The following is a 20,558-nucleotide window of genomic DNA, read 5'->3' on the forward strand; positions in this document are numbered from 1 at the left end:
AACAGTTTTATAAAACAGAATGGAGCACATTTCACTTTGGTCTCTGCGTCTACTGATCTTATCTCTTAGATATACTACAATAATTCTCTAGGGCATAAACTTCCAGTTTAGTCTCAGAACAATGAACGGATTGTATCCAGACTTGTGTTTCTGTGTGTGTTTTAAAACAATGACCCCATGTTTGTCGAGTAAATAAAACAAAATTAATTCTCTCATTTGGACCATTGCATTGCCACGTAAAGTAACAATTGTCAGTTCTCATTTATTTAAACTATCGGAATTATAAACATAAAACATTTGCAAATATAATGCTAGGAGAACGTAATGGATACATCTCTGATATATTTTATAAAGTACTGAAACTATTTTTATGACTTGCACAGAACATATATATATCATATTTATATCAGCAACTTTTTCTATCATTCACACCTCCAATACCAGGCACCTATTGCATTGCTGTATATGTTGTTGCATTTATTCTTCCTCACCTTTTCACGCCATTCATCGGGGCAGGAAGCTTTTACAGGGATACACTGACTGACCAGGTCATTTTCACTAACAAAGATAAGGAAAGTACACTATACACTGGTATCTTAAATATATATAAAGAGGATGCTAAAAAGCTTAGTTAAGGAATGATACCGCTTGTTACTTAAAGGCTGGTAAATACGACTTTAGAAACCAAGTCAGGAGCAGATACACATATACAATTTACCCTGACCATCTTTTATATCGGTATGTTTAAATGGTGCAGAAATAGGGCAGTATTTAGGATAAAATAAATACGTCACAAAGAAGTCAGAATTAGTGACAAACAATTAAAGGCAGAAACACCATTGGGGAATAATATAGTCAGTAAGGTATTACCAGTCAATTCACTTTACAGTATATCCTGTGAAACATTTTGAGACGTCTCGACGACGTGATAAGGCGCTATATCAAATGTACTTCGAGAACAAATATAGAATTTTAAGGTACAGTAACAGAAAGAGGCTACGGGCAGTCTTAACCAGTAAAACACTCAACTCATCAGATTTCCCTTTTTAAAAATCAGAATATTGTCTCCTTTTGGGAATCTCATTAGAATTGTGTGTTACTCACGAAATGCATACTATGCTCATGCTAGTGAAAACAAGGATTCTGTTCGTCTGTTCATTTGAAGGATGCCCATCTGAATGAACTATGAGTCACAGAGATGTGTCACAATGTGTGTACAGCTCACTGTGTAAACGTGCTGAACCATTTGAGAAATCTTAATTATCGGAATTAAAATTCAATGCATTGGGTTTTACTGCTGGCAAGGACTGGAGGCAGCATTGAATTGTAATTGCGTTGAATTGCAATGAAATCAAAGTCGTGGAGCTTGAACCCACAATCATCTGACTCACAAGTTATAAGAGCTACCAACTGAGCCAGGCTGACATCCAAATTGTGTCGTGTCAATGTTCTGAATATACAAATCAATTGATTTAGACATGACGAGATCAGAAGAAAGGTACAGATGAAAAAAATAGATCACATTCTCTCAGAATACTCACTTTACCTTCCCATGAAACATAGGAACAGGCGGAGGCCATTCAAACCCTCGAGCCTGTTCCGCCATTCTATAAGATCATGGCTAATCTGTACCTCAACTCCAGTTACCTGCCTTTGTCCCACATCTTTTGATATCCTGACCTAACAAATATCTGCCATCTGGTTCTGCTGCCTTACTCTTAAGAGATTAAGGGTTTACTTTATCCATTTAACTCTAAGGCCACCGGATACTTATTCAAACCTGAAGACATTTAGCTTATTCTAAAATATGAAAAGATTCAGCAAATCCAATAGTCTTAGACCACTTTATTGGAGAGCTTTAGCGAGAATTACAAATTTATAAATGATTCAACTCAGCTTGGTTAATCTTGGAAGCTGTGATTCCTTTACAAACTTAGTGACTCACTTTAGTCTATTTTTCAGTTCTACTGGTATTGAATAAACTGAATCCTGAACAAGAAAACTCCCAAGAGCGTTAGATACCTGAAGTTGATCTGAAATATCCACAAAACATTCAAAATACAGTTGAATCATGTGCACCCAGATATCCATTATAGAATGCCATCTATAATGAACCACTATCTATAACATCAATGACCTTTTCTTTTCTATGTACCACTGGAGATGCTCTGCCAGAAAGGGCTGCAAGATTTTAGCTCACATTTTGTATGGACAATACTAATAATTTTGAAAAAGTTTATAAAACAGTATTTATTTATACAGTAACTATTTATACAGTAAACCATCACTGTATCAGTTTCCATTTAAATGAACAATTATAAAGTGTAAAAAAAAGACTTTCCCACAATGATAAATACTTGGAACAATTTATATTACATAATACAGAATCAAAATGACAACATGTACAAAATCTTCACCAATGTCCATCTGCAGAAACTCATGATGCCTTAAATAGAACTGTTAGGAACGCAAGGCTGCACGTGCTTTGTCAAGAATATCTTTCCTCATTTTGGGATAATTGGGATGCGCTCCCAATACCTGCCAAGGCAGAACAAATAGTTGATTATAATATATATTATGGTGGATTTAGAAGATTTAATATAATAGTTGATTATAATGTAAAATATAGAACATTTTACATCTAGTACGGTAATGACAAACTTTGCATTGATAATAGATTTATAATTTACCTAAAACAGAGTTATTTTGCTATGTGATTTGTGTGCAGAAAGTATTGCCTTGTTTATAGAATACGGATAGAACAACAAGTTCTATGAATTGAACTCTTGCAATACACATTTTGAGTGAAGAAATACCTTATGGCAGATGTCTATTGCATCAACATATCGCTTTGCCTTCAAATAGTTGAAGGCTAGCTTGTATCCTGAAAAACATATCAAGGGTTAGTTGGCAGAGTCATGTCACACATCTTGATATAATAAAGTTATTATCCTGATCGCATCTTCTTGCAGTAAGGAACACTAATTTGTTAAAAAGAAAAGCACAGTAACTACTCTACAGTAAATCCTGTGAAGCTCATGACATGATGAGGGACCAGATCAAACAAGGAATATTATCATTAATTGGGAACCTACCTATTGTCGGATTGGTGTGGTTACCATATTTCCAAGCCATCTCATAATTAACAGCTGCATCTTTGTACGATTGTTCTTTTTCCATAATATATCCCATATATTCATAGGCCTTGCAGCAAGACTAAAGAAACGAAATAGAGAAGTTGTGATAAGGCGCTATAACCAAGTGAAAGTATTATTATTATTAAAATTCTCTTTGGTGCAGTTGATGTTTCTGAACATTTCAGGAGGTGATTCCCGCTCAAGATTTTCTAAACGTATTTGAACCATTAAAAAATGCTCCCACTGACTACCTTAAACTGTCGAGCCTGTGGGTTTGGGAAGCCCATTGACAGTTTAAACTGAATTGGAAAAAAAAGCATTGGACAGCGTCAAACGATTGCTGAAACAACGTTCAGATGAAAGAATAATGGAGAGGTCACATGCTGGTTTGATGGGGTTGAATTGTCTCCTACCGTCGCTATGTTACTGAGTCTTAAAAGTTTAGTGCTCCCATTATTCCTTCCCCCCTCCCCTCCCCGACAACAATATGAATGATTTGATATTACCCTTTACCTTATTGTGTCGTAGACAGCGTTTCAGAAGATCGCCTGCCATATCAAATTTTCCAGATTGAATGTAAATATCAGCCAGAAGTAACCAACTCTTCTCAAATTCCTCTGCATCGATTGCATTCCAGTTTAATTTGGCAATTCGCTTCAGTTGATTTCGTGCACGTGGCGTCTGTTTCGAAATCATATAAGCAGTCGCCATGCCAAAGAGGGCAGGAATGTGGTCTTTCTGTGTTAAAACATGAAATTAAGTTAAAAGGTAATAAAAGAGAATTTTTTTCTATTGATGCATCAATAAATCCTAGTTTTTGTAGACTTCGCAATTTGCTGGTACTTAAAAGCTTAATAAGTTGAATTAGAAATGCACCTTCAAAACACAAGACTAACCTCAGCAGTTCCGATCTCAGTGAAGATATTGAGAGCACGTTCCACGTTTGTTTTTTGCTTTGTGGCCATAAGGCAGTAGCTTTCCATTATACGTAGTTGTACGTGACCCTGAATTGTCTGAGGTTTAAGTTCTTTCAACAGTTTCTCTGCTGTTCTCACAGCCAGCTGTTCTGACTCTTGCTTTTCTGTTGAGTTTCTGCCAACATCAATTTAAAACATAAAAAACAACATAATTGTGATCTATGCCAAAACAGTACCAATATGGAAGGAACTGCAGCATACAAAATTTAAGATAATTTCAAATATAATTTAATGAAGTGTACAGTATCAGTAACATTCATTAATATAAATGTAGATGTATTCGAAAACAATGCATCTCAGTAAACAAAAATGCTTTGATAAGAAAGGGTATACTAGCATTTTTGAAAGCTAAAATCGTAAATTTTAAACATTCTCCACCATTTGTTCAACAATTCAATTAAAAGCATGCATCATGTTTCCTCTTAAATAGGTTAAAAGCTCATCAGTGAATTCTAGTAGATTTGTGAGGATGCTTGGTTTCAAACTTCATGTTGATTACCTTTTAGCTTCTGTGCTCTTTTGATGAAAATTGATAACATTCTGTATGAAATTCTCAAGCATCTTACTCATTGTACATTTTAGGCTGACGGGTCTTTCAAGAAATTCCTTAGCTTAGATCAAAGTAATTTGACTTCTAAAATGTATTGCTATAATTAGACAAAATTTGATTTTTAATATTTTTTTCAGTGTTTAATATATTTAGTGTCCTGCTGATTTGAAGTCAAATTGACAGGGAAACAACATATGCTTTGTTCAAGAATTCATTAAGTGAGTTGGAAGTAGATACGTCAGCAAGAAGCAGTTTAGGCCCATTGGAATTTGATGTTTGGTCAAGTACAGATATAGTGCTGAATATTACAGTAGAATTGTTTTCACAATAATGTTGATGTAAAAGGCACAGGATTGTTTCCAACAACGGCTTATCAGCAATCACTGCTTGGCACAGTTCATCAGAGAGCAATGGATCTTAGGTTCATGTCACGTTGGACATTAATGACTAGATCCTGTTCTTCGTGCCTGAATTGTTTAAGATGATGCCAAACATGTTTATTCTCAATAGCTGTGTTATGCAGTGGCAGTGTTTGCAATCAGTTGACCTTGGAACACGATGGATCCTACACATGAAAAACAATACTGGAGGAAGTCAGCAAAAAGCAAAAAAACTCTTTCCCCCGTCACCACGCCATTGTTCAGAGACGCAGCTCCATGTGGAGGGCACAACATAAATGGAGGTTAGTGCATTTGTATTAACTGATATAGCGCCCTGACTGTCCAGTGCCTTAGGACGTCCTCCCGACGGGAAAGGCGCTATACAAATGTAAAACAAAAGGCGAAATACTGCACATGCTGGAAATCTGAAATAAAAAACATCTATGTAACTAATTTTCTCTTTCCATAGATGTTGCCTGACCTGCTGCATGTTCCTAGCGACTTCTGCTATACAAATGTAATTTGCTGTTGGTTATTCACTTGGAAACATTTAAATGTTTTGTTACAGATTTTGATAGTACTAGAAAAAAACTATCATAGTTGAAGCTGCAACTATGAATTAACTGTAGTGCACAACTTTAAAATAGAAACTAACATTTAATTTTAATCCCAATTTTTCAACTAAACATGGAACAATGCTGTTCAAAGCAATGTTTTCTCACCTGACATCCCCATCCAGGTTCTCAAAGACTTCACCTCCTATAGTCTCATTGTCTGGATTTACACAGATCTCGATCATGTTATAAACTGCATTCTGTCCCCAGTCACTGTCTTTCCGTGCCTTATTGAAGTGTCGGAGAGCATCATTTGGTTCCCCAGTGTACCTAGAATACAGTCATAAGATTGTGATTCAAATGCAATTATTATATTTGACTTCTAGCAATTCGCACAATTTCATCAGGAAAGTTGCAGGTTTTCCTCACCAACCAAGCCATATTAAAAACAAAAGCATCCAGAACACTAACTCCCAGGGTGTCAGATTTACAGCCTGTGCAAAATGTTCCTATGTATGCCTACCCTACATTTCTCATTTGAAGTTACCTGGCACAATATTTGAATCCCTATTCCATGGTTCCTCAATGGAACATTTAATCACTGATATCCAACCTTCTCCAACCATCGAGTCAATATATTTGAAAAACACCCTCAGTTTGTTGAATATGACTTTACTTTCCTGAATCTATGCCCACATTCTTTTCACAAGTTACGAATTTTCCAAATGTTCACCCACAAAATCAATCAAAATGGTCTCAAATATTTTCCTACACCTGATGTAAAAAAAAAAGTTTCCATTGGAATTTCTTATTTGAGCTACTTTCCAATCTCAATTGCTAAACAGAAATGTGGGCATTACGTTATATAACATTTTGTCAGTAACTTACAAAAACAAATCTGGTAACCAACTGGACATGTTTTCAAAGCAGAAGTGATCACTGCACCACAAGATGGTGCTATTGATCTCTCTCCTATATTGTACAAAAGTCACATTTTGAACAAAAGTGATCTGTAGGGTTTTAGTGCCTCAGTTGAGACATTGAGGGGAAGCTCAGTTATTTTTGTGTAACTCACAAGAGTACAGTTCCTTACCAGAGGTATAGTCCTTTGCAATAATTAAATCCAGGCTCTGATATTGCTCGGGCAGTGTGTTTCTCAGCCATCTCAAGGAATCGAGGAACATCTTCCAGTTTCCCAGCTCTCCTCAACAGGTCAATCAAACGGGCTAAAGTCATATAATTATCTAAAAAAAATTGTATAAACACTCACATAAACACATAGTTTGTTCAGGGCAGTTAAATCAGATGGTATCTATACATTCAAGGGGAAGTTAGACCTTGACACGAGGGAGAGGGGAATAGAAGAGTATGGGAAGAAGTAAGGAGTGGTTGGTGACTTGGATGAAATATAAACACTGGCACGGACTGCCTGGGCCAAGTGGCTTGTTTCCATGCTGTACGCTGTTTGTAAATCTTTGTAAGAATGGGTGAACTAATTGATTTACCCGGTTTGCGCTCCAAAAGTTGTTGGAAATGAAATACAGCCCGGTCATAATCCTGTTTTCTGAACATCAGATCTGCCATCATCTATACAAAACAAGGCAACAAACTAAATTACAATGAACAATAAAACAAAACCAATCTACAAAACCTGTTAAAAGTTAAGGTAAATGTATAGTGAGCACAAAAGGTCATCAATAGAAAGTTGTTCAGAAAAGATTCACTGTTTCATGAAAGAAAATGAGACTATGCAAGAGTGTCTTTTCCATGCTTTAATTGGAAAACGTACCATGGCAGTAAGAACCCAAGTCACCAACAAGAAGAACCATAATACACGCTGAACAACGTAGCAAGAGTCCACTTATCCTACCATCACTTTTTAAGACCTGCCAGGTCACCTTTTAACCTTCTCCAGTCTCTCTTCATAACTGAAACTTTTGCACAGAGGTACATTCATTCGGATGTAGTTTTGCTTGACTCACCATGGTGGCTGCATCATTATCTTGGTCACTCTTCAGGAGAACAGCACATTGGTGTTGGCAGGCATCAATATCATCCTGGGCAAGGTACAACTGAGCAAGCTCCAACATCACCTGTCACAGGCCAAACATTAGCAAAAGAATGATTCATCATCACACTATGAAATACATGCTGGACAGATAACTAATTGGCATATGGTATAAGTAGCTTAATTAGGCAGTCATAGATCAGCAAGTCAAAAGCCTTATTTAGGGGACTTTAATTTAGCACTTTACATTACCCAGGCTTCATAGAGATGCCACCTTTCCATTTTTGTGTGTGCCCTGATTTGAGTCCTCAGTCAAATTGAAGGGCAGTCCAAGAGATCTGGAGTTGTCATATTCAGTCACCTAGCAACCATATGACTAACCTTGTGATCATTCTCGCAATACACAAGCGCCTCTTTGTAGAACTTAATGGCTTTTTCGTAATCCCGCTGGTTTGTCGAATGCTTTGCAATCTCAGCGCAAATATCCGCAGCAAGCTTCTTCTGGGTGGGGACTGTATCTGGCTGGTCTAACTGAACACGCTTTAGTACTCGTGCCTGAACCTCCCGCGCCTGCACAAGATAAAGGAACAGTGAGTAAGAGAGAGCTGTGCAAATTCTGAAATCCCATAAAATAAAATGACTATTTGTACATTTGACGCAGAGTGAAAAGAACTCCCCACATGAAGGCATATTGAATTTATTTATTTTTTCCGGGGGGTCAGCTGGGTGTCTGACACATGCGGGAACTCATCACCGTTGCTTAAGGGTCTCCAAACCAAACTGAGAATTCCATGCATCCCATCTACACGTGGAAATCCCAGAGATAGATTGTTAGAATGCGCTCTCTCTCTCTCTCTCTCTCTCCCTGGAGGGACGCACCCTGCTTACCTAATTCCAGAAAGTATTGGGTATTATTAATTTATTATATTAAAATAATAGTTATTATCATCAATTATTATCAAAGTATTATCAATATAGTTTTATTAGAAAAAGCTACATTCTCACCCAAGAAATAAATAAAAATAAAATATAAGATTATTTACCCGCTGCAGTGAAAGTATGGCGCCATCAGTGTTTTCAATCTTACTGTAGATTTTTGCCAGAAGTATTAAATATCGTCCATCTTCTATTAAAGCTTGGAGATCACTTACTGCAAAAGGTTTTAGGGAGATTAAAAACAATATGATATAAAAAGGGATTCATTCTTCAAACACACCAGCGATGGAGGCAGTTACAAAGATTATACAACACTAAAAAGAGTTCAATTGTGATTGGGTTCTAATTGGCTAATTACTGATTGGTTATTTTTAAAATAATTTTGATTGTGTTGATTGGGAATTAACTACCAATTAAAGCAACTAAGGTGCAAATACAGCTGTAGAAGTTACAAACATTAATAAATTGGTCATTTTCAATCTACGACTGTTTGTGGGACATTGCTGTGCGCAATTGGCTGCCGCGTTTGCTCACAAATATACAGTCAATTCACTTTACAGTGTGTTCTGTGAAGCGCTTTGGGACGTCCTCCTGACGTGAAAAGCGCTATATCAAATGCGAGGATTATTATTATTATTAAACCCAAAAGTTTACCACTCCTTTGCAGCAAAAATAAATCACATAAATCAGAGTTAAAGTAAAAGTTTGTATTCTTAAGTCATGAAGTTTGAATGCATTTATTTATTAGTTAACATCCTCTACCGCCCTCCCTCACCCACCCCCCCCACCCCCCCACAAACACACACTTCATACCAGGATCATGTTCCAGTGCCTGGAGTAGAACATTTTCTGCTTTCTCGAATTGTCGCAGTTTTTGAAGGAGTTCAGCTAGGTCAAAACGAAGGAAGTTTTGCTGACCAGATTTCACTGCTGTTTCGTAATAACTAATAGCCTGGCGAGATATAAAGATAGGAGCAACTTCAGTTAAAAACAAAAGGTGAGAACAATCAGTAGGTTTCAGCATATCGAAGTTCCCCATCTGACCAAGCTGCCACTACTCTTTCCCAGATTCTGTCCCATTATCCTACAGAAGTCATTTACTTCATACAAATCCTGATCCCTGATGTGAAAGGCAGTTTACAAATGTATTTTTTGTTGTTATTGTAAGTGGGCGCTGTGTGCAAAACTATCCCAACCACATTATAAACAGTCTGCCCTTGTGAAACCCACTGGAGTGCATTTGTGCAATGAATTTCCTGCTGATCAAAAAGAAATCTGAAATATCTTTAGCACCAAGTGTTTGTCATATGTCAAAGTGCACGATGTTATTGTACAGTCTGAGAAATGTTCCTACTTGAAGGATTCTACCCCAGAATTGTAGAACAAATTTTACAACACACCTTGGCATAATTATGTGTTTTAATAAGAGCTTTTCCAATCTTGCTAGCCAAAGCTCCATCTCTTGGATTTTTCTTTAAAGCTTGTTCATATACTTCAATCGCTTTTTCTGGCTGTAATGAAATGGGAGATATTCTGACGTTCACAGAATTGCAAGCTCTGCTAAGAGACAACACCACATAACTTTTCCGGTGAATAGCAAATCAAACCAACGCCACTTAACTTTACTAAAGAGAAAATTAAGCCTCACGTCACCCATGTACAGAGCTTGAATACAATTAAGAGATGTATCGTGTTACGTTCAATGTCCATGTTCTGTGCACAGAAATATCACTACATCAATTTCTGGTAAACCATCAAAGAATGACGGAATCTGTCACATTCTTTATATTAACTTCTAAATATCTTCACATAGTGGCAGCCCAACAGAGATGACAAGTTAATGCAATTGTACATATCTCAGAAACCACTATGATCCTGCAAGTGCAGCATGGCTACATTAACAATTAATTCAGAAAAATTACATGCAATGTAGTTCATCAAGATCACCTCAACTATATTTGATGACTGTCCCAATCTTTTTTTAAAAATGTTTTACCATAATAGTTAGTATGTCTACAAAGATTTCACCTCTTGAATATTTATGTAGGCATCACCCAAGAGGAGATAAGTATGGCATCCTGGCAGTTTATCAACCAAGTCCCTGAAAACAAAGATATAAATTTGCGTAGTTATAGTCAGCTATATGCATTCCAGATTAGTGTTCTCTCAGCCACGTCAACTAAAATGTTGTGATAAAATAACTTTAGCACTGTATTCATAATAATTCTCGCATTTAATAAAATGACTTATGTCAAGACATCTTAAAATACTTCACAGAAGTTACTGTTAAGTAGAGTAACTGTATGTCTGTATGTGAATGTGGCAGCCAATCTATGTTCAACAATGTCCGTCACATGTGAATGATTAATTATCCCATCACTTCTCTTTTTAAATACGTTCTTTGACATCTTTATCTTTTACTTTGTCCCTTCTAAAGGCCGGCAGCGCCAGAGCAGAGCTCTCTCAAGCTGCTAGTTGATGTAAACATTTTAAGATCGAAGTACGCAAAATATTTCACGGTGTACGGAACAAAATAAAGCTGTCACCTGTAGCAGCTTGCATACAACTGCTTATCCTTCCTGTGATTTAGGTATACAGCAGCCATTTTTTCTTTTGCCTGAATATAATAAGGCTGCTCGGGTGTGACGTTTCGAAGCATACTGAGTGCCAGTTCAACATCGCCTCTTAAGACAGCGAGGTCTGCATTGGCGATTGTGACACGCAATTCCTCAGCAGTGCCTGAAAATTCATTGATGGCGTCTTGCATCACTTTGGCAGCTTCATGCTATAGAAATACAACAAAGACTTAATTATTGTCAGACATTAGCAGAAGATTCTGTACGTGGCACAGTGAAATCTTCAGAAAATGTCGTATTTCACTGAACAGAAAGCTGAATAATTTAATAATCATTTACTATTAAAATAAGCTGTGAATTCGAAACAATTCTAGTTTTATCTGTGTTTATATTAAGTTGACTGTTGGCCAACTTAGAAATTACAATTAGGGAAGTTCTGACACTTTCTTTTAAATAAGAAAGATCTGGCATGTCATAGCACCTAATCAATGAACTTCGCTCATAATTACTGTCAAGTGCAGGGAATGCAGGCAAACATAATAATAATAATAATCCTTGCATTTGATACAGCGCCTTATCACGTCTTCAAGACGTCTCAAAGTGCTTCAGAGAATATACTGTAAAGTGGAGTGACTGTGAGTTTTGTGGGCGAAACACAGGGCAGCCAATTGAAAGATCTCACAAGAAGCCATGAGGCGAGCGGCATGGGAAGAAACTGTGAAGAGTTTTGAGACGTCTCAATGGTGTGATAAAACACTATATCAAATACAAGGATTTATTATTATTATTATTATCAAGACTTGCTCTTCTGTACCTGTTCTCCGTTTAGACGGTGAGCATCTGCCAGTTCCAAGAACACAGAAACACGATCGGTGGTGCTAAATTCAATTTTTTTGCCTTTCAATTTTGAAGCACTGCCAGACTTCCTCATTGCAGGTAACGTGGTAGCCACTTGCAGGGTTTTAATGGCTTCCTGCACTTCACCCATCTTCTTCTGAGTTTGTGCTTTAATTAAATGATACAGGGGATATTCACGAACCTGGGGGGAAGGGGGAGGGAAATACTTCAGAGTGAGTGAAATTAACAGAGTAAGTGAACTGAATTCAAGTTTTAAAATCATCTCCAGTGTATCTTTTTCTTTCTAAAATTGCCGGCCATTGAGAACTTCTGCAAGACTGATCTGCTAAAAATCCAACTTGTACCTTAGCCGGATCAGGGAAATATGTTATTAAAAACCTAGAGGCAAGCTACACCAGGTAACTGCTTTGCAGATAGTGTCAACGGAAGCCAAATCTAAGACAGCCAGCAGCGCAGGTTGCACATGTCTTAAATGTAGATTTGCCTCTTACCTAGTGCCAAAATGTCAGCATGACTTCCTCTAACCTGAGTTGTCTGGTGACTCGATAAACCTTGGTTCTCAGACTTTAAGAAAACAATTGACTGAAAGGAAGGACTTTTCAAACTTGTTGCATGTTAAATAAAATATCTAGAAATATTTTTAAATCAGAACGCATGACTTTACTAATTCTATTTCACTTCTATTACCTCAAAATTGTAGCTCAAACACAACTCCAGGGACTGTGAGCAGAGTTTATAATTGCCTTGAGAAAGGTTGACTTGAGCCATCAACAGATGAGCGTCTGCGTACGAAGGACTTTGTTCCAAGCAGTGCTGGAGGCTACTTTCAGCACCATCGATTTCACCTTTTTAAAAAAATAATAATAAAAACACTAAATTAATCGCAGCTGAACTACATAGATCACAATAAATGATACTTGTCAAATCATCCAGTTAGGCTCCGCCACTGTTAAACGCTCTGCGACGTTAACCTGCGTGGAGTGGGTAAATGCACGTTGTTGTTTATTCTATGGCCTTTCAGTTACACCTTCTCCAGCTGAGATAAGGCAACTTAGCCTGGGATGTGATTTTGTAAGACCTAGTGCTGGCTGTATCAAATTATTTGACAGATCTGTGTGAGAAAGGTATAAATTTGGGTAAACGTCTAACACAATCATCTAAGACAAGCTTTAAGCAAAATGTTACGCTCATAAATCACAGAAAAAAAATATTATATGAACTACTAAAATATTAAATGTTTTTCATACTAAATAGAAGTAATAGAATCATTTAGTACCTGCCAAGTATTTGACTCTGGCCATTAAAAAGGCAGCCTCAAGCAGCCCCGGCACTGTCTTTACTACAGTCTCCAGTAATGAAGCACAATGCTTGAGCAACGGAGAGGGAGGCTGGCCAGGTGCTGTAGGCTAAAAGACATTGGATTGTCAAGGCAAAAGAATACCAGTGCAATGATGCTCACTATAAAATCTATATTAAATGATACAAAGCAGGATAAATTCAAAATATTTACAAAACGATTTCCTGAAACATCTTTTAAAAATTTTTTTTTCAAATATGCGTAAACGTATATCAGATTGTCAAACCTTAAGATCAATTATTTCGAGAGTAACAGATCAAAACAGATCAGCGGTGAAAGAAACTCTCCAGCCTATATCCTTATATTTTACATTTTTAGAGTGCAGTCTGTATTTTTCGAAAGTTATCACACCTCATGTCTAATAGGTAAAATTGAATTCAATGTTAACCTTTTACCTGTGTGGGACAAAAGACAAGGTATTCTCGTATAACTTTTAGTAAAAAGTCAGGGTTCAATTGTTCAAAGTACTGAACACCCAGAGGCAGGCCTTGCAGTAAGGAGAAGTGAGTGTCCACGGCGTCATTCAACAAATTAATGACTTCATCCTGTCCTTTCTGCTTCTTTACTGCCAAAACTGCACGCAGGTAAGACAGCTCCTAAATGAGAGAGAAGAGCACTTTTTCTTCATCCTTTGCAATCTTACAATCGCTCTTTCTTTTCAAAGTTAGTTTCCAATTATGAACAAAACATTCCTTGGAGGAAATTCCGGATAAAGACTGATATAAAATGTCACGTAGACATTGCTAACTCACCCCAGACTTTCCTATAGATTGCTGAATTTCTTTCAGGAATTCTAATTGTTGCTCTGCATCTTCTAACTGTCCTTCAATCAGCTGACATTTGATAATACCTGGAGGTACAAAATACATTCAAAAAAGTAGTGCTTAAGGTTTCTTGCAAATTTCTCAAAGGATCTGTATTAATTGTTACTCAAACATGGATCTGCATATGCAAACCATTATCAATATTATGATTGACACAATAGCATTAACTAAACCTGAACATAAATTCCACATAAAAACCTTATAACATTTTCAAAACAAAGAACGAATCTCAAAACTGGATGAAAGTTACGTTCCACGAGGTTCAACTTCCATTCTTTTCGATATAACCGAACCCCTCGATCAGTTACTCCTATGTATTCATTATTCAACAGAAGTCTAAGTGTCTACAAAGTTATTGATACTAATTGATATTTCAACATCTTAAAACTTCAATTCTATTTTAGCAAACTAGCAAGCACCGTTGAGCTCTGCAACATCTAGTTACAATATATTATTTTCAAATCATTTGACAACTTTTTTCAGGTGAGCAGAAAACCAACAAAGATGCATTTGCCAGTCCTTCCTTCTGTTCAAATATTATGATATTATTATATTTCAGCATAGAACTAATCACATAATGATCACATCATACCAGTTAACGCGGGGACACTTGTTTCATCCAAAGACATTGCAGTCTTGTACCACTTTACAGCATCTTTTATTTTCCCCTGTAGAACCATCTGGTAGCCAAGTTCATTTGCGAGCTCCGAATCGTGCGACGCCAAGCGAAATGCCCTCTCGACCAAAGTGTAGGTCTGCTGTAGGATCATCTGGTTCCGTCCACACTAAGTTAACATGCAACGTGCAAAGATTGGTAACTCACAAAGTTGCAAGACTGATAACTCACATCGACGAGCTTCGTAATTTAAATTTTAAACTTACGTATGTAGCTTTATAGACAACTAAACTTTGATCTTGCTGAATGAATTGGTGGCGCTCAATTCAAAATGCAAGCCTCAACAGTGACACAGCAGCAACATGTTTCAAAACATAAATGAACTTACCGTCCTACTAAATACCAATGCCAATTTGGAGAAAAGCTCAGGATTGTGAGGTTCAAACCGGTCCATGATACCAATCAGATCGCCAAGTCTATTGGCAGCCTAAAGGAGGTTCAATAACTAACATGAATTCCAGTTCACTTAATTTTCATAGTAACACTACAGTAAAACTCACACAAGTCTTATCTTTATAAATCGTATAATTACCTAAGTCGTACATTCACTCAATCACTTTCTTATCAAAACCACTTAGATTTCTTTGTCTTACTTGTATTAATCACCTAACTCGTAACACCGCTCCCATCCCCTCCATTACACTTGCACTTACTGGCTGCCATGAATGTAAAATTATCTTAAGGGAGGCTATCTATCTGACAAGAGTATACTGTAGTTTTAATACTGCATGCAAGGTTAAACCCACAATTCTGTTTCACTGTTAAGCTTGTTGGATATCTTCCACTTAGAAGTATGCAAATATTGCCAGTTCTTGTGTTTAAAATTACTTTTGTTCGCAAACTGTCACAGATACAAACACTGACTCTGTTTCAAGAACAGGACTAACATTGTCCAATGGCATAAGGCTTTTACACCGTACAAGATAGGTTTGATTTAAATCTTACTAATCCTTTCCCTCAAGAAACATTGATAAATAAACCAAGGAAGTAACGTGAAAGCAGTGATATGGAATAAGTGCCACAAGCAAAGTACTTGAACAGATAAAAAAAATAAACGAAACGACAATATTGCTCAGCGTCTGAATCTGATCCATGATGATAGTGCAATTAATCACTTACTAATTGGTAAAGATACAACAAAACATCCTGCAGGAGCTGATTGTCTTCCTGTGGATTGACAATGTTTCCCTTTGCAACACAATGGTGCAGCACTCTTCCAACAACATTTACAATTTGTCGAAGATAAATGATTTTGCTTTCTGCGCTTACCTCTTTAACATTTCCTTCTCTGCATAATGAATGGAGAGCCAACATCCTGTGTGCTTCAATACTCTGACTGTCCTTCTGTAAGAGTCTGAGATCGATTTTAAAATAAAGGTTTTAAATTAACATACCAGTAAATATACTTAGTCAATCCTAATCCCTTTAAATGGTGACATTCCTTAAGCAATCATTCAGCCTAGAATTCATAGTACATTATTATTCACTTCAACACGTTATACCAGCTTGTTTGATCCTGTACAGATGCAATACTTTACAATTCAAATGCATCAGAAATGACATTATATAAATATCCCAAAGCACAATTTAATTGGCAATGTTTACAGGTTTCATTTATAAATTATTAACATTCTATTAGAAATGGGGGAAAAACAGGAACAACTGTGCCAATGTATTTCATTAGAACACACTGAAAGGTTTGGCAGAATTCATCCAAAGTTCTCGTTGTTGCTGTAGTTCTTGTTAAATTACAGTTTATAACCAAGTCTTTTTTCTATTTGAAAAAAAGGATGGCAATGGTACTATGTTCACCGCTACTGTAAACTGAACAATGCACTAATATTCGTTGCCCAATAAGGGCTCTAGCTGTGTCATTGCTGTGGCCACCGGCAAAGGTACAGTAACAGCAACATAAACAGCATTTTCTCTGTATAATCCCTTATGCAGAATTGTGAGAATTCAGCTTCGAACCAAGATTTTATCAACGTGCTACACAGGGGCTTCCTAGAATGGCAACTTTGCAGGGGTCTTTGCTGAGGGTCTATGCAGGGGTGACACAGCTAAAGCACTTTTTAGATGCCAGATGTGCAATAAGGCAGCTTACAGTTTACCTGTGTGCTGTCTCGATTGTCTGTTCCCAGTCCTGTAAGGCAAGCTGGAGCTTTATCTTCTTTATTAAAGCAGGCAGGAAACCGGGAAAGTTAACGATTATCTGGTTCACCATTTCCAAGGCTCCTGAGTAGTTCTGGCGCATCTCAAAGTACTGTGCCTAAGTGAGGTACAGACAAGGGGAAAGGGAAGAGTTGAACTTTCAAAAGAGTTTTACAGCAGGGAGGACAGATGGGGTAGGGATTTACTACTAATTGTTGCATTTGATACAGCACGTACAACATTGAGCACGTCTTAAAGTACTTCACAAGCTTCTACCGAGTATCATGACTGTGAGTGAATGTAGGGAGTTCCAGAGAGCAGCAGAGAAGCAGCTGAAGGTTTACGCACCTGTGGTGGGGTACAGGAGCAAGGGACATGGAGCTGGCCTGAGTTAGTAGAGGACATGGGAGACAGTTTTTTCTACTGTATTACAATTCTTTTGATTCTCATTCGAAACTTACCTTTCCCATCATAGCAAATGGATCTTTTCCATCATGCATTCCTTCATCAAAATATTTGACAGCCTTTTTAGCATAGGCATCTCTCCCGCTGGTTAAATCAATCCAGCCTTTCAAGATCAGCCCCTGTAACAGTAATACATTCATAAACTAATTATGCCAACAATGCATACGTCATTACAAATTCAGATTCACTTAGAACAAAGTAGAATGTCTGAGGCCCAAGTCTAGTTTCCCTGTGACTGACATGTAAGCACTATGGCTCATCAAAACTTTTAGTTCTGAATTCAATCAATTTTCAGCTGATTGAATACCTTTGGACACAATGCTCACCTAAGCATATTGTCAATAAAGTAATGAAGAGATAGCAAAGCATCCCCAAAAAACATTTATTGAACTAATAGCTCACCTACAGTTGAAAAATGTAGAAATACAACTTCCAATTCAAACCCAAGGTTATCACATTTCAAGCTCCTGCCATACCGTTTAAGTGATGAGGAAAGTGGTCTAACCTCTCTCGCTCCATTAGAAACTTTAATCATTCTGTCGATGTATTCACGAGCTTTGTCATGGCGTCCAATATGCCACAGGAAAACTCCTGCAAAATATAACGCCATCTGTCCTGCCGTCTTACGATCCTCTTTTAGTTTGCCATCAAGTTCTTGAATGGCATCACGATCTTTCGTTCATGTCAAAAAAAAAGTTTAGAACTTGTGTGACTGAACTGGACTGAATTTTCCGCTATCTTCTCTTATGTATTTTGTTCCTACTGCATTTTTTTAATGAAAGAGCTTCTTACAACAAACACTTGCATTTATATAGCGCACTTCACACAGGGAAGCATTTAGGAGTGTTTAACAGTGACGGAGCCCCAAACAGCTGGGGGGTGGGGGGGAGAAGTCGGGATGGTGTCCGTAGGTACAATCAAAGAGGAAGGTCTTCAGACGTGATCAATAGACTCTAATTGATGGTTTCATTATGATAACATTTAGCTGCCAAATCTGGTTAAGTCCGGGCAGAGGACTCATGGAGGGTTTCGGAAACAAATAAGAATTATGGATAATGTTCTCAGCTCAAGACAGAGCTATGAAACAGGCAAAAAAAAATATTGCGAACAAGTTGTGGGAGAATACGTACTGAAAGATTTAAAAGGGAAATCAGCCTATGGGAATCTTGTGCACTCCAAGCTGCAGATTAGGCTTAGCAGAGCCCGCCAGCCTGCAGTATCAAAATGGTGTGTAGCATGGGCACAAAATGAAAACAAATAGACATTGCGGGGCAGTTTAATCTTTCATTTATCAGCAAACATGGATGTAACCAATTGAAACACAGGCATGGAGATGAATTGTTTACCATTGTTTTGATATATACCTAAGAAAAACAATGCAAACAATAACAGAAAACAAATGTTTTGAGTGAGCTGAAGGTGGTTTACAAACATCCGGTTTTATTTGCAACATTACCAGTCCGCTCAACCAGAATGAAACATCAAAATATATTGACAGTTTTAATGTTGTTGCACAAAGTGAAAACGCGCCATTCAATTCAATCCCTGGCTTTCGGGAGGCACATACTCACCTGGAATGGCACATTTTTTATGAGCGTAAATTAGAGCCATTATGCAGCAGAGCGACACGTCCTGTTTGTCCTTGACAAACTCAAGCTCACGGATGGCTTCCTGGACTCGATCTACACGTGAGAAATAAAAAGAACAAATCTGAAAAATTTGAAGTAAACCTTCCCTTCAATCCCTTCAAAAAAAATAAAAGAATTCGGTCACTCAACCCACGACTGTTTGTGGGACAGACGCCGCTGTGCGCAATCGGCTGCCGTCTTTTGCCCACAAAATACACAGTCAATTCACTTTACAGTGTATCCCGTGAAGCGCTTTGAGACGTCTCGAAGATGTGATGCTGTATCGAATGCCAGGATTATTATTATTATAGATCATGTGAAAGCCCCAAACGAAGATTGCCATCAATTACCTTCCATAAGGATTCCGAAAGCCCGGAAAAATAAGAAGACAGGATCATTTCCGTATTTCTTGAGGCCTTCGTTTGCAGCGATCTGGATATGATTGAAGTATTTTTCTTGGCAGTAATAATTGATCAAAGCCTGCCAGAAAATAAAAAAAAAGTGGGGTTTTTTTTGTTGGAAATAAAAACACAGGACAGCGAACTTAACGTGCAACAAAAACTTGCATTCATAATAGCCAGCCGGACAAGCGGCGGGAAAGCCAGCCGGACAAGCGGCGGGAAAGCCAGCCGGACAAGCGGCGGGAAAGCCAGCCGGACAAGCAGCGGGAAAGCCAGCCGGACAAGCAGCGGGAAAGCCAGCCGGACAAGCAGCGGGAAAGCCAGCCGGACAGTGACATCAATGGTAAGCTACGCGGATTTGGCTGGTTAGACTCCAGCAGTTACCTCCCTCCCCTCTCTCCCTCATTCCCGCTCTCCCCCCCATTCCCTGTCCCTCCCCCCATTCCCCCCATTCCCTCTCTCCCATTCCCTCTCTCCCCCACACCATTCCCCCCCATTCCCCCTCTCCCCCCCATTCCCCGCATTCCCTCTCTCCCCCATTCCCTCTCCCCCCCCATTCCCTTTCATTCCCTCTCATTCCCCCTCCCCCCATTCCCTCTCTCCCCATTCCCTCTCCCCCCATTCCCTTTCATTCCCTCCCATTCCCTCTCCCCCCCCATTCCCTTTCATTCCCTCCCATTCCCTCTCCCCCCCCATTCCCTCCCATTCCCTCTCTCCCCCATTCCCTCCCATTCCCTCTCTCCCCCCCATTCCCTCCCATTCCCTCTCTCCCCCATTCCCCCCCATTCCCTCTCTCCCCCATTCCCTCCCATTCCCTCTCTCCCCCCCATTCCCCCCCATTCCCTCTCCCTCCCATTCCCCCCATTCCCTCTCCTCCCATTCCCCCCCATTCCCTCTCTCCCCCCATTCCCCCCCATTCCCTCTCCCCCCATCCGCCCCCATTCCCCCTCTCTCCCCCCATTCCCCCCTCACCAGTGTGGGGCTGTCCTTGTCGGCCATGGCCCTGTGCGCCGCTGTACTCCGCCGTTGTCCTGGTGACCGCCTGTGCCATCGAGCCCCGAGTCACCGCCCGGAGCCCCG

The 20,558-nt window shown here is 38.6% G+C and overlaps 1 protein-coding gene across 1 annotated transcript; it reads right to left on the bottom strand.

Moving 5' to 3' along the window:
* Window positions 1-1,830: 1,830 nt before the first annotated feature.
* ttc21b (tetratricopeptide repeat domain 21B) lies at window positions 1,831-20,518 on the bottom strand. The gene is made up of 29 exons (XM_042336529.1): window positions 20,451-20,518; window positions 19,428-19,557; window positions 19,021-19,131; window positions 17,955-18,121; window positions 17,446-17,568; window positions 16,945-17,102; window positions 16,103-16,187; window positions 15,162-15,260; window positions 14,750-14,942; window positions 14,086-14,183; window positions 13,729-13,929; window positions 13,253-13,382; window positions 12,664-12,821; window positions 11,933-12,157; window positions 11,089-11,327; window positions 10,571-10,643; window positions 9,943-10,053; window positions 9,356-9,494; window positions 8,650-8,756; window positions 7,988-8,176; window positions 7,581-7,691; window positions 7,104-7,185; window positions 6,692-6,842; window positions 5,767-5,928; window positions 4,034-4,229; window positions 3,651-3,875; window positions 3,096-3,216; window positions 2,817-2,884; window positions 1,831-2,538 (listed from the first exon to the last, which is right to left on the bottom strand). Exons 1-29 carry the CDS (start codon window positions 20,475-20,477, stop codon window positions 2,461-2,463), a joined length of 3,957 nt encoding a protein of 1,318 aa, XP_042192463.1. The 5' UTR covers window positions 20,478-20,518; the 3' UTR covers window positions 1,831-2,460.
* Window positions 20,519-20,558: the final 40 nt, after the last annotated feature.

This window comes from Callorhinchus milii, unplaced genomic scaffold, assembly GCF_018977255.1.
Source record: "Callorhinchus milii isolate IMCB2004 unplaced genomic scaffold, IMCB_Cmil_1.0 Scaffold6, whole genome shotgun sequence".
Lineage (NCBI taxonomy): Eukaryota > Metazoa > Chordata > Chondrichthyes > Chimaeriformes > Callorhinchidae > Callorhinchus > Callorhinchus milii.

Excerpts from the sequence above, each read along its gene's own strand:
- ttc21b (XM_042336529.1), bottom strand. The coding sequence starts at position 20,477 with ATGGCCGACAAGGACAGCCCCACACTG. Across the intron at positions 15,261-16,102 it reads GAGAAGGAAATGTTAAAGAG|GCTGCCAATAGACTTGGCGA; the intron begins GTAAGCGCAGAA and ends AACCTCCTTTAG. Across the intron at positions 7,692-7,987 it reads ATTGCGAGAATGATCACAAG|GTGATGTTGGAGCTTGCTCA; the intron begins GTTAGTCATATG and ends GGCCTGTGACAG.